The sequence below is a fragment of the Dromiciops gliroides genome, chromosome 3 (genome assembly GCF_019393635.1).
Source record: "Dromiciops gliroides isolate mDroGli1 chromosome 3, mDroGli1.pri, whole genome shotgun sequence".
Lineage (NCBI taxonomy): Eukaryota > Metazoa > Chordata > Mammalia > Microbiotheria > Microbiotheriidae > Dromiciops > Dromiciops gliroides.
This window is the reverse complement of record NC_057863.1, coordinates 287,506,431-287,521,871: the sequence shown is the minus strand read 5'-3', so window position 1 is coordinate 287,521,871 and position 15,441 is coordinate 287,506,431. Positions and strand designations below refer to the sequence as shown.

The window sequence follows — 15,441 nt, the reverse complement described above, 5'->3', positions numbered from 1 at the left end:
GTAACAATCTATCTTTATAAGAACAGAATGCATGTAGCACTAACAAAATATGACCTACAAGTTTTTTAAAAAACCCTCAACCAGGTTATAGAACATAGTTAAACTTAACTTTTCTGTTAAAAAAAAAGTTATTTAAACTCTCCCTTTCACCCTAACACAGGAGTTCTAAACCTGGGGTCCATGAACTTAAAATTCTATACACACATATGTACACACACGTACATGAATGCACACATGTATATTATGAGAACTTCCTTTTAACAAAATTAATATTCTTTATTATTCTATATTTATTTTTATGCTTTAAAAATTTTTTTTTCCCTTTGAGGAGATACTTGCCAAAGAGGCCTAGTACTCACAAAGGGGAGAGGGGGAGGCTGGACCTTCTCTAACACATTCCCAAGTACAACTTCTATTTGCCAAACTTCTCTATATAAATACACTACTAAGATAATTTGGGTGTATTTCTCAATTTATTAAACTTGTCAGCAAGCTAAAGTTTTGGACAGTGACCCTGAGGGGTTGGGGGGGGATCCCCATATGCTAATGAATTAAAAACAATCCACATGATACTTATGTGCAATTGCTTTGTGAAAAGGTGGAGTAATTATAGTAACAATAACCACAATGCCTTACATGCATCTAACACAATTATTTTCAGAGTACTTCACATATATTTTCACAGTTGATCTTCACAAGACAAGTATAGAACAAATAATATTTTCACAGTATAGTGGCTCCCTATGACCATTCCAAGTCCTTTATAACCTGCCCTGCCCCCATCTTCCAGTCTTCCAAAACTCCTTCCCAATTGTGTAATCCATTGACATTGGCCTCTTTGCTTTTCTTCAAACAGGAAGCTCCATCTCCAGAGTCAGTGCCATTCCACAGGCTTCCCCAATGCCTGGCATGCTCTTCCTCCTGATCTCTGCCTCCTGCTTTCCATAGCTTCTTTCAGTAAAATCCCACTGTGTATTGTCAATGTATTCTGTATACCGCCTGTTTCCACAAAGTTATTCGTGTATTGACTCCTCCATTAGATTGTGAGCTCTTTGAAAGCAAGAACAATCTTTCCCCCCTTTTTTTTCTATCTCCAACAGTTAAAACAGTGCTTGGCATATAGTAGGCCTTTAATAAATGTTAAATGACTGACTCATCATATGAGAAGGATATAGTCAAATAATCAATCAACATTTATTGGAGGCTTGCAGATTTTTTCTATTTTTTTCTGTTCTCAAATTAAGGTCATTTCTATTTTCCTTCTCTTTACTGTCCTTTCATTTTTGTTCTTAAGTGCCTTTGGGATGACTTTGCTTAGTAATGTCTTTACCATTCTTGAAATTGTGCTTACATATTAATGCTTCTCTCTGTTCATTACCGTTCTTTGTAAGAATTTAAAAATTAGGTTTTCCCCTAAATTTATGTTGCCTCTGGATGCTATCTTTCTATATTTGGAGTGCAAGTGAAGTGCTTTCTGAGTAAAGCACTTTCTTGGCTCTTTGGGCCTTGTGGCAATAATTTTTTTTTTAATTTTTTGTTTTGTTTTGTTTTGGTAAGGCAGTTGGGATTAAGTGACTTGCCCAGGGTCACACAGCTAGTAAGTGTCAAATGTCTGATGCCAGATTTGAACTCAGGTACTCCTGACTCCAGGGCCGGTGCTCTATCCATTGTGCCACCTAGCTGCCCCGGCAATAATTTTTTATCACTTATATCAGTAAATAGCATTATGATAATCAGTGCTGATGTTTTTATTGTTATTCTTTATCCATTTTCATTGCCAGCTGCTTATTTAAATATCTGGTATTATTTTAATTGTATGTGAAATTATTTTCATTTTTTAAACTTTATGTTACAATTCTTGCTCTGACAGATATATCATCTTATTGTAAACAGAAAGTTGTTTCAGGAATTCAAAAAATGACAAATATTTTCTTGTCATAAAGTTATAATTGAATTTTTTTTGTGATGTTATTTGGTGATCACATTGACAAAGCCTTACCAATTCTTTTCTTAAAGAAAGTGATCATTATATAAATATGTAACATTTCTGTGTAGTTTGCAGGTGCTTGGCCCATTTCATTCCTTGACACTTCCCCATGCATTTCTCTTCATCCTCACCTTTTTTCATTTTTTGGATTGAAGTTACTAAGTATCAGAATGCATAGTCACTCAATATGGAGGATCCCATTGAATTTATCTTAAGATATTTCTACCTCTTCATCCGTAGTACCTGATGTACCTTATTAGTGTAAAAGTTGTAGTTATTTCATTGTAGTCTGTGAATACATCAACAATTCTGCAATACATTTTTACCATATATCCCATTAATTAATGTTTCTTGCTGACTTTAGGTATGTAATAAAACCAACTTCTTTCTTTGCCTCTCTAAAGAAAAAATGTGGTCCCTTCTTTCATTTACCATCAAATTCATTTGTTCTTTTTGATTTTGTTGTAGGGAGAATGTCAAGATTGATAGCATCCAAATCCTCTGGCAGACTGTCTATTGACTCATCATTGGACAAGGATCTTGAATTTAGAGTACCGATTGTCAAATTAAAATTAACAAATGTTTAAAAAAAAAACCTGTGAGTCAATGTATTCTGACCCCTTTTCCTGCCATAATGCCAGAGTCACTAAAAAGTGGAAATGGGCTGCACTGGACTAAGGAAAATTTTCTATTTGTTTTTATTTTGAAAGCTGACTGTCCAAAAATCCATCCCTTAGAAGCCAGCACGCTCACCCAAGGCCCTCTTTACTAAACTAGGTTCATTCTTAGAAAGCAGGCTTAGACTTTGGTCAGTTAATCAGACTTCATTTAGGTTACTTTCTAAGCCTTTCTAGCATTTCCTGAGCTAACACTCCATTGGCATAGCCTTAGAAAACCCAAGTCACTTCCACATCAGAAGACTGCACTGCAATAAGACTTCGTTTAAGCGTTCCTTATATTGAGATGAAATTTGCCTCCATGTGATTTCCAATCATTGATCCTGTTTCTGCTTTCTACAGCACCATTAAATACTATACATCTATTTCTTTACCTACACAGTATCACTTCAAAAATATGAATATTGAACTAGGTCTCCCTTAAAATTAATCTCCAAGCTAAATAATAAAAAAGTAGTTCCTTAATATATTTATTTCATCATTTGACACAATTTCCAAAATACTCATCATCAAGATCACAAGAGCTATATGGAGACTTAGTGATCAACTACTAGTTCAATCTCCTTATTTCACAGTTAAGGAAAGTGTGGAGAAGAGAGCTATAGTGACTTATCCACAGTCACAAATTTAATTAGTAGCAAAATTCATCGGGAATTGAACACTCTTCTTTAGAAGTATTTTAGTCACTTTTAAACTTTAGTGCTCAGGATTAAACACAATCATAAATGCACTCAGTTGATGTGAATTCCAAGCAACGCTTTTAATTATCCCCCAAAACATTACATTAGCTATTTTTATAGTCATTCTATGCTGTTCATTCACACAGAACTTTTAATTGACAAATTCCTGTTTATTTCATATAATATAGTTTTTTGCTACTTCTCCCCCATGCTGTACTTGCTATTTGTTTATCTAATCTAAATGTTAGGTTTTACATTGAGGCCTATTACATTTCAATGTATTCTAGCAAGTCACTTAACCTCCTTTGCCTCAGTTTTCTCATCTCTAAAATGAGCCAGAGAAAGAAGTGGTGAACCATGACAGTATCTTTGCTGGGAAAAACCCAAATAAATTCACAAAGAGTCCAACATGACTGACTTTTGGCCCATAATAGCAAACTGCTGAGATCTTTTTCTATCCTTACAGTATCATCTAACACATTATCTCTACCTCCTGGTTTCATGCCATACACAAATTGGATAAGAATACTATCTATTTCTAATATATTTTAGAGGCCTGTTCTCATTAGGACCTTCAGCATTTCTGAAATTTGTCAGAATGGGAGAATGCTAGTGAATCCCAAACATTCATGTAGAGGAGTTGGTGAGAGAACTCAACTCCTTTCAGCTATCAACTGTGTGCCAAATATATTTGAGCGTCTTTGAGATTCATTTTCAATGCATATGTAGTAAAAACTGGCATCCTGGTAGACTGAGGAATGTGGACAGAAACTGGATTAAATGGAGTCAGTGATTCTTCAGAAATACTGAATTGGTTCCACCTGAGAGGACTCTAATTTTGGTGGAAATTTTAGGGTACCTCTATACAGGGGGTCAGGCGATGATTTGTTGAGTTTGTTTAGGAGAGAGTGGGAGAGCTAGCGAGAGAGAACAAGAGTGAGAGTGAAAGAATTAATCTGTAATCATAGCGTCTGCACAACCATAGAAGTAAATTTCCCTTTTGTAATTACCTTGGGGTCAGACAGAGGCTTTGTATCTCTAGGATGTGTCTTTAATTGACCATTTGGGGTCAAATTTTTCTGTGAGGACCCAGGGCATTTTGGCCACTGGTACAGGCAGTACTACCTTCACCTTATAGGCACTCTGGATACTTCCAAATCAATAGTCTAGGGTCACCAGAAGAGGGGGGTATGCTAGTGATCAAAATATGATTCAATCCAAGGGGGAAGGGAAGAAAGGGGGTAAACATTTATATGGCACCTCCTCCATGCTAGAAACTCTTCTAAGAACACTACAATATCTCATTCAATCCTGACAACCGTTCTGCAAGTGAAGTACTGTTATAATTTCACATTTTACAATTGAAGAAACTGAGGCAAACAAATTAAATAATTTATTTAGGGTCATATAGCTAGTAAGTGTCTGAGCTTGGATTTTTACTGAAGGATTCCTGATTCCAAGCCCAGAATTCTATCCACTATACCAACAGCTGCACAGAAATAATTGATTGGCATCTCACTAATTCAGAATGGAAGGATCATGGAGATGTAGAGCACTGAATATAAGAAAGAAACACTGAACAAATCTTGGCTCAAATAGAAGACAAAGTGAAGGTGAGGCAAGCTTTTAGCAAACTTTTCTTATCCTTTGTTGGGGCAAAGTCTACAAAAAAAGGTTTGAAAGAATAGAGCCACTCTGGTCATAAGGTATATTCCAGACTCTAAACTCAAAATACCTCTCTATAAGGTCCTGGGTGATAGACATCCATTCTCCTGGGAAAAGAGTAAGTGTCATCTGCTAAATTTTTATAGGATTGTAGAAGGAACCCACTTCTGGAGAGCTACAAAAAACAATAGGGATGAATAACTGGTGACACTAAGTCAAGGACTTTTAGTAAAAGAACAATGTATTATAGACAAAGGATCAAGTTCTTGATTTCTCTACTTATTGCATTTCCAGTCTATGTCTCATAAGTTACAGTTATTGTACAGAAATCCTAGGGGAAGATTTCCATTTCAATTGTATTTTCTAGGAACTTATTTGAGTCCTTTAATCATTAAAAAAATAAAACTTTTATTTGTTTTAGCCTTATGAGCTTTAACACTTACAAAGGGGAGAAGGTTGAAACACTAAAGGCTTATGAAAGATACTGATATTCCCAGAAGTTCTAGGTAAAGGAAATGAGGCAGAAAAGTGAGGGGTCCCTAATATATAGTGTTTGTTCCCTGGGCTCTAATTTGCACATTACTCATAAAAAGGCTTTGAAGGTTATAGCTGGGAAAATATGATTCCTAGAACTGTTTGGTGATAATGGGACAAATATGTATTGCCTAGATATGGTGTAAATGATAGAAAATACAGATTTTGGTTTATCACTATGACATAGACATGATTTATCTCACTGAAATTACCCTTCTAGAGGTTAGAATGATAAAGCTGAGTTGAGAACTGAAGGGAAAGGAGGAAATAATTTATGTAGTACCTAATATGTACCATCATTTGTGCTAATTGCTTTACAAAGATTATTATCGTGAACTGAGAATTCACAGAATTCAGAGAGAACAACTCAAAGTTAAGAAGTAATCTTAGAAAAGACTGTTAATCAGGGCTGGGTAGAAACCCCAAAGCATGAATTGCTCAAGCAGAATAAGTTGAGAAGTAGCATTCAATGTCATCGAATTGTTCTGTAGACTCTTGTTGAAGGAGACAAAGATCTTTAAGGGCTGCAGTCCAGAGTTCTGAGTTTCTCCTGGATGCACATGATCCATATTAATATCTTTTTCTGTTATGGTTTTATACATTTGTGCCCATTCATCTACCATGTGGCTATTGGTGGGAGAAGGTGTCCCTGGTTTATAAGCAAAATGCTATGTTATTATCATTCTTGCTTCACTTTTTGTTTAGGAAGTGCTTCTGATTAAAACTTAATGGAATTCAGCTGACTGATTGGTTAAGTGGAAGATACACTTTTGGGGGCTGAGGAGTTCCATTGAAGAATAGTAGAATTGAATTCCCCCTTCTAGAATTGCCTTCAGATTGATAAGTGAGCTGTAGCAGCATGGCTACCCTATTTGGGAACCCCACAGATTTCCAAGGCAAGTTAGGGTAAGTGAATCAAGTCACAAAGAAGAGAAAAGGACTATCAGGTGACCTACTAGATCTACCCAGGGATTAATTAATGTACCATCTCCTCTGGGAAGTTACTCTTAATTCCTTAGTTTTTAGTGCTCACTTCTTCCTCAAATTATTACGTATTTCCTTAGATGTTTAGATTGTTGTACACTCACTAGAAGGTAAGTTTTTTAGAGGCAGGACCTATTTTAAGATTTGTCCATGAATACTTAGTGCTTTGCATACATATATATATATACACACACATATACATGTATACATATACATACATACATATACATATATACATATATACATACATACACACACACACACATATATATATATAGTGTTTGCTAGACTGGCTTGATATACAAATGTGTGATTCCTAAGAAACTTCTTAGGCTTACTTAGTATAAGAATAAGCTACATATATTCATATTATATATATGATTTTAAATATAGGAAATGTGTGTACATATACATACATTTATATATACATATATAACAGTTAAGCATGTGTATATAAATACATTTAAATATGTGTGTATATACATATATACTTTAAAATATGGAGATATATATCTATATGCCTATAACTATATATATGTTTTTAAATATGGGGGTTTCTTTCTAGCCATTTTCTGATCAAGCAAATCTCAAACTAAAGTCGTTACGAACTAAAAAGATTTACAGGAACCTTCCAAAGACATTTAAGACATAAGACAAATTATTCTGCCTGAAATGGTAATCACAAAAGGCATTTCTCTCAGAAATGCTTGAGTGCTCTGGAGATTGAGAACAGGAACATCTAGATGATAAGTTGATGGGCAGACGTAAACTACCATTTAATGTTTCTCAAATAAAACTCATGAAATAAATATAGCTGATTGCTTTCACTAAATTCCTTCAAGTTTAGCTTTAATCAGTTATGTTTTTGATAAAATTTATATTTAGAAATAATGTAGTATTAATAATTAATAAAACATGTTTCAAACAAATTTATATTCAGAAGTAAACAAATTAACATTGATCATGATCTGTTTTAAGTAGATAATTCAACTGTCACACCATATGTGAAAAATATTTATTCTTATGTCTAAAGTAACATCACCAATCATGTACTAATGTTTGTTATTTGGGGATCAATAAAACCAAATGATACTCTTACTGAAATTCAACTTAAAATCACACAGACCCCCCAATGCCAACAATTTATGTTTAACTTCTCATTTTAAAATGCTTCTCTGGTAGTAAAGCTCATTCTGAACTTCAGGAAGTAGACCAATCCTATGTTTTATTTTTGGAATAATCAATCAGTCAATAGACATTTATTAGGTATTAGTGAGTATTTATTAACATTTCATGCACTGTGCTAGGCTCCAGAATAATAATTACATACAAAGTACTTTAATTCCTGCTTCAGTTTTCTCAACTGTAAAATGGGGATAATAGTATCTATCTTCCAGGGTTTTGAGGAGGATCAAACAAGATAATGTTTATTAAGTATTTAGCACAGTGCCTGCTACATAATAGGTCCTGTACATTTATTGTTGTTATTGCTATTAATTATTTGTGAGTAAGCTAGAACCTATTGTGAGCAATGATGTGTATGAGAAGAGTGACATAGAAGACACCATCAAGGATACATTTCACTAAAATGAGATGGGCTGGTTATGGGGTGAGAATGAGACAACTGACATCCCAAGTGTTAAATTAGTATCCACAAAGTATTCAAAGAAGCAGAGCAAAATATTAGGTAGTTCTTTAATTGAGGATTTGTGAAAAGACAGAGGCAAAAAGGCATATATGGGTTGATACTGTGTGGAAGACTTGTACTTCGTTTATTAGACATGAAGATACCCCTCATAATGAGATCCTGGATCCATTAAAGTGTCCTAAGTTAACTTTCACCATTGACCCATTGTCTGTTAAGTAAAATGAAGCAGGAGATTACTGAAAGACATTTACTATGTGCTAATAACTTCTCTGACAAGTAGTGATTAGGTTACAGCATGTAGGGGGAAATCCACACTTGAAAAGGGAAAGCAGTATAAATCACAGGAGGGAGTGCAAAGAGTATGGGAGTATTAAAATGAAATATGAAAGAAGCTAAGTTCAAGGAAAAAAGATAAGAAATGACAGGTTATTAAAATGTGTTTTCTAATGTTAAGATGGTTCACTTTTTAATATCTACTACATGCCCATGTTTTCAAAGTAACAACTTCCATCACCATCATTTTTTCCATCAAATTTTGTTACCCTCATGTGCCTATGTGAGCATTATACAAATTTTAAAGATGCATGATTCCTAGAGAAGGAGCAGATAAATGTGTAGAAGAACTGACAGTGAGCTATATCATGAAGAGGAGAGAACCTCTTAAGAAGCACACTTAAGAAGCATGCCCATTGTAAACGGGGATGGAGATCATTATTATGTTTGTGTTTGTGTGTGTGTGTGTGTGTGTGTGTGTGTGTGTGTGTGTGTTGAATTGGAAGAGTCTTTTCTGTGGCTTCAGTTAAGGAAAAAGTTTATCTTGTTTTCCTTAGATATGTCGAAGATATGCATAACTGGGAACTACACTGCTTCCAGGCAAATGCTTTAAGCCATCATCTTGGAAAGCAGCCTGGCAGCTAATCCTGCAGGCGCTACAGCCATATCTATGGAAGACCAGGGCAGGGGGTGGGGGGGGGGGTGGGGGGGTGGAGAGTTCAAGATACCCAAGTCTTTGGCATTTTCAAAAAGGTCCAATGTTGGAAATGAGTTTAACTTTATCAATGGAAATGACATTAGAGAACAAACCATACTATTTGATTTGACACTGAACAATAAGGACCATTGACTTTTTTTCATTTTTTATGTATTCTTTCCTATTAGAATGTGAACTCCTTGAGAGCAGGAACTCTCTTGCTTTTAAATTTTATATCCTCAGTACTTTGAAGTGATTAAGAAATGTTTCTTTATTCATGTCAACTCATATAAAGTCATACATTTATTTATTTTTTATGAAGTAGATAAATACTAACAAATATTTGTTGGTCCTTTTGAAAGACATCCTGTCCCTGATGGAATAAATCTATGGGACCAAAAATTGTAGATAATAAAGAAGTGACCATCTAAGAAGAGGTGGGGGAAGAAAAGGAGGTATCTACTTATTTTTCACTGAAATAAATATTTTCTTCTTTTATAACTATTTCACTCTATTTCTCAGGAAAAATTTTCATGAATTACCAAAATGTTTTTACAGAGTTGGGGAAAGGATTCTAATCAGGTTTTCTGGAGCCTGATTTTTCCCCTCACTTCCATGCTACCCACAACCCCTTCAATGACTACCATATTTTGATATCAGTAGCAAAGAAAACATTTTGGCACTTGTACACATGTCAGAAAAAGTAAAGACAGATCATTACACATAAATCTTTGTATGTGGTTAAGACCAAGGCAGAAGCACCATTGTTAATCTTGTCCTGAGTTGTCAGCATCTTGTATGTGTTTATCATGTATCTTCCCCACTATATATGGCACTCTGACAAAGGGAAGAGCTCTGCTGAATGCTGCTAGAGCTGAATGTCTCATTTAGCAAAAGATGACTCTGGAAATGTTCCCAGATTATGCATCTGTCTCTCTAGCTTCCTCTTTGGAGGATAAAATCAAATAGTGATGGCATGAAGATTAGTGTATTATTATTTTCCTCTGTGGATAGTACAAGACTTATTTTCCCCTCTGCTATCAAGGGAGAATAATATTTATTGAATGTTCTGCTAAAAATGCCAACTGAACTAACAATTTTGAATCAGGTTACAGTGTGATCTCAGTTTCTGCAGAAAATTTTCTAGAGTCAGAAATTAGGCATGATGTATGTGTGTATGTGTACATGTGTGTAAATGTGTATATGTGTATGAACACACTCATTCTAGATTAGGTTCCCTTGTTTCCATCTCTCCTACTACAATAAAGGCACCTATATATGATATGTCATTTGTTTCAAGTCAAATACTATGGTAGCTCAGGTTCAAGACAAACATTGCTAAAATGAGAATCTCTCCATCCTTTAAATAGTGTGGGGATATTCAGATCCAGGATTTTTTGGTATTGTGGGTTCAAGGGTATGGTGAATTTAGGGAAATATACTTATTCTTGAATCTGTTTGGTAGTTAGGGTTCCCTCTTTAACTGGGGGAGGGTATTTTATATTTATATAGAGACACACATTTGTATGGGTGCAATTTATTTTTATAAATAACTTTTTTGAGGCAAAATGAGACCCTTGAATCTGAGAAGGATATACTTTATAGTGTGAATATATATTTCATATTTAATTTTTAGTTACTCTTTCCAAGAGAAATTTAGAGAGAAAGAGGAGGGAGGGAGGGAGGGAGGGAGGGAGGGAGGGAGGGAGAGAGAGAGAGAGAGAGAGAGAGAGAGAGAGAGAGAGAGAGAGAGAGAGAGAGAGAGAGAGAGAGGGAGAGAGAGAAGGAAGCAGTTGAGGAGGGGAGAAGGAAGAATCTACTGGAGAAGATGGGTTGAAATGTGATCAAGTAAAGGAAGAAGGAATTGAGAATGTCAAGAGGGTTTGAAGAGAAGGGGAGAAGATCAAGCTCATAGAAAATAGCCTCTATTTTCTCGATAAAGTTGGAGGTGAGGCTTTCAGCTTTGAGAGTAGTGGAAGGAACGGTGGGGCATGTGTTTTGTAGTAAATAGAAAGTTTGGAATAAAAATGGGATAGAGCTCAGGAGTGAGACCTGCTCCTGTGGTACTTACACTACATAAGCCTCCTCCCCCCGCCCCTTCTCATACATGTGGCCCACAACACTCCCAAGTGCTACAGAACCAAATTAAAATGTATTTTGAAAATATTTAATAAAAGAAATAGAAATAAAATTATATACAATATATATGTATATGTATATTTGTGTAGATACTCACATATGCACCTTTCTCTCCCTCTCCCTATGTCTATAATATCACATGTTCAAATTAAATTTCCCCATAGGGATCCTTATTCATGGATTAGTGGCCTCCCATTTCTTCTGGAGTTTGACACCATTGGGATAGAGAATCAATTAAAGGAGAGCAAAAGTGCCTTGCTGAAGTGGAGATTAGATAACATGCACTTGTAGCAGACCCACATAACAGATAAACCATAGAGAAGAAGATATAAAGTGAGGAGAAAAGTCTTTCCTCTTAGAATTATCTTAACTGTTAGATGGTTAAGAAATAATATAAAGATAATTCCGTGAGGAATGATTATTGTGAAGAGAATGTTATGACTGGAGAGGAGTTGAAGAAGACACTGATAGAAATGAAATGGAAAAATCTTTCCTGTTTAAGCTGTTTTCACCTTTTGCTTGTAGAGAAACTGAATTTTGTGTGAATGTTTTAACAAGCCTTACAGTGAGGTTTGAGGTGTCTCTGGTTATGATCTTTCTCACAGCCAAAATATTGTTTATCCATTCATTTGTTTCATTACTGATTACATTTGTTAATAGATTCCATATACAGTGATTTTAATATTTATTTAATCATAGGAGATTAAGGGGCTTACTGCATAGAGAAATATAAATAAATACTACTGGGGAAATTTTCCTAGTTTATTTAATATTGAATAAACTTGGGTAGAGATTTGAGCCAACTGATTAATTAATGAAAAGGAGGTCCCCAGTTTATTAATAAATTTTAAAAATCAAAATATACACCTGGATTACAATAGAGCCCAGGATAATAAGAGAATGAATCAAGTAGCAGGTTGAGTTCAGGAGTAATCTACAAATGAATGTGGATCACCTTACAAACCTTGCTACAATGCTTTGAAGGTTATGAATTTTTTACTTAGATATTATTAGATCTTTACAACAACCTTGTGAGGTAAGTAGTGAAATAATTAGATAAGTAAAGTAAGACTTAGAGAGAATAAAATATAACTTTGGTTACAGAACTAGGAAGTGGATTCAAATCTCAGTTTTTGAATTAAAAATCTACTCTTTCCACTATACCACAATGTGAGTAGAGGTATTAACTACCCTGCTCTACACACCCCTCCTCCTTACCCCATCCCCACAAAAAAAGGCACAGTACAGTGTCCTGAGGTCATTGTTATTAAAATATTACATTTCCTGAGTCTCATGCAATGTCTGTTGAAGTCTTCATGAAGGAAGGGGCTACCTCTTTTCAGCAAGGGGAGCTATCAGGAAGTATGGTTTGTTATTGCTTTTTAAACCCAAGATTTCTTAGAAAGAAGGACTGAATAATTATGGGGTTTCTGTGGGAACTTTGAAGCACCTCAGAGAGGGGACAAATGGGAGAGAGAATACATCAACCAGCAGCCAATAGCAGATTGCAAGTGAAGAGGGCTGGTATCCCTAACTGAAAATAATTATGAGTAGTTGGAGCCCTGTCTGGTGCGCTGACCCAGTAAGCTAGTAGGGCAGAACTTTTTCCATTTCCTTGACCATCAACATTACTGGGGAATGTATCCCCTTTTCACTCTCCCACTTAAGCGCTAACTGACTTTCACAGTCATGGTTAGTGTGTAAGAGGTGAGACTTCAATATAAGTCCTGATTTCTAGGGTAGTTCTATATCCATTATGCCATTTTTCTCTTTATTAATTGGGTTATAGCATAAATGTAAGCTTTTAGTTTGCAAATCATAATCCAACTTCTAAGCTTGACTAAAAAAATCTGTTTTACTCTGCTGTACCATTTTGAAATTGTCAAAATAATATCTGCCATAGACTTCAATAAAATAGAATTTTCACAATACACATCATAGATCTTAGATCCTTACCAGACATATATTAGACACTCTGCTTCTCTTTTCTCAATAATAAAACCATGCGGTGCTTTCTTTCTCTCTGCTCTAACCCCCAATTTAGAGCAGATGAGATTTAATTCCAGAATTCTTCCTCATCCCGGGAAAACACACACACACACACACACACACACACACACACACACACACACACACAAGCACATTTAGATGATAAACTGAAAAAGTTACCTACCCTTGTCGATCCTTATATATCTTGTTAACTTTCTCCCACTGGAAATCGAGCTGAGTTAGAGCTTCTTTTATCTTTGTAGCTTCCACAGGTGTAGCATTTTGTAAAGCTGCTGTCTTCTTATTGTGAATGACCTCAACCTGACTTGAAATCCTTTGAAGACTGTCCTTTACCTTCTGCAACATTGAGATATAAGGGGGAAAATAACAACAATCAAAATGAGTCTGATTGTTATGACAAAGAAATATAATAGCCTCAGAAATACAAATCAATTCTCCTTTATATATTCATTGTTAATACTCAAAACAATTTTTTGGGGGGATAGGGCAGTAGAAGACAGTAATGAATTTGGATTTTTAAAAAAAAATTGATAAAAGCCACAGTCACTCAGAAGTTCATGACTGGAAGGAAACACTGAGGTCATGTCATTCAACCTGGGATGCACAAGAATTTCTTCTATGTCAAAGCATACCTCTTCCTTTTTAATTTCAATTTTCTTTTTTTAATATGAACCTAATAACCAGCATGTCTTTATTTCTGGGCTAAATATTCTTAATTCATTTAGCCAGTCTTCATAAGACAGTCTCATTGTCCCTTGGTATGTTTTAGAGAGAGAGAGAGAATAAATTCCACTTCTTGAACAAATTTTCTTAACATATATTTTTTCAAAGAGCTATCTAATCATGATATGTGGTGATAGATAGTATGCTTTGCTAAAACTCCAAAACTTTAATGAACGTTCAGTTAGGTTAGCTAACCTATTTTGAACTTAGGTTTTACCAATAAAATAAAGTCAAGAAGTCTATTCTCAAATTAATAGGTTTCACCTAACTATCCAAGCATTGTCCCCATGCTCAATAATGATTTATTTCAACAGTTTGGACAATGGAGGAAGACAACTTTGAAAGAGTATTCCTGAGGTCTAAACACTGAGCTCACTACTCTAATTATATTGGACCTACCATACTGAAATCCACCATGGATGTATCAGGAGAATGCAAACTATAGCTAGAAAGCCAAATCTAACCCACTATCTTTTTTTATTGCTAAGGAGCTAACAATAGTTACTATATTTTTAAAATAAAGGAAAAACTTTCCTTAAATTTTTTTTTTAATAAAAACACATTCTTATCTCTCGGACAATACAAAAGCAGGAGGCAGTTGAATTTGTTCTACACAAACTGTTGTTTGCCAACCCCTGTGTAGGTAATCCATACAATCTCCTGACAAAGGCCATTCATATTCCTAGCTAAATACGAGAAAGCCTTTTTAAAATCTATAGACTTTTGCAATATGTCATGGGGATAACTGAAAAAAGAAGGTGCTACCTTCTTTCCCAGGTTGCATTCCCTAAGAAACAAAACAGCAAGAACGTCCCAATCACACTTTTAGATAAGATCCAAGTTAACCTTGTATAAAGTCAGTTATTCTCAGCGGCCATCGTCTCTAAAAATATGATCTATGCAGGAAGGTTTGCTAGCTCCTTTATTATATACGCAATTGTCCCCAGAGTTATAGGGCTTTTATTTAGGAGTCATGACTATCCCCTGAATATAGAAACGACATAAAATTTTGGGGTCAATCCTGAATAGACTGACCCATTGGAAAATACACAACTTCTAAAAGTGGAATACTACTATGGTATAAGAAATGATTAGCTTAATGATCTTAGAAAAGCATGGATAGATTTGTACAAAATAATGAAAAGTGAAACAACCAGAACCAAGAGAATGTTGTACAGAGTAACAACAATATTGTTTTAAGAACAACTCTGAGTGAATAAGTCATTTTGATTATTATAAATACCCAAATTAACTACAAAGGACCTATAAAGGATCCAGAGAGAGAACTGATAAATAGAAGCATGTATAGAATTGTGCGTGTGTGTGTATAGATATTTGTGAGTAATGGTAGCCACTGGTGGGGATGGGGGGAGAAAAAAACACACAGTTACATGACAAATTCATTATATATTTAAAAGGAATAG

At 35.0% G+C, this 15,441-nt stretch overlaps 1 protein-coding gene across 1 annotated transcript in view; it reads right to left on the bottom strand.

Moving 5' to 3' along the window:
• The window catches only part of DMD (dystrophin), a 2,325,391-nt gene that overhangs the window by 1,303,047 nt on the left and 1,006,903 nt on the right, over positions 1–15,441 (bottom strand). Inside the window, 1 exon segment of the mRNA XM_043994767.1 lies at positions 13,458–13,630. Coding sequence (XP_043850702.1) covers positions 13,458–13,630 — 173 coding nt within the window.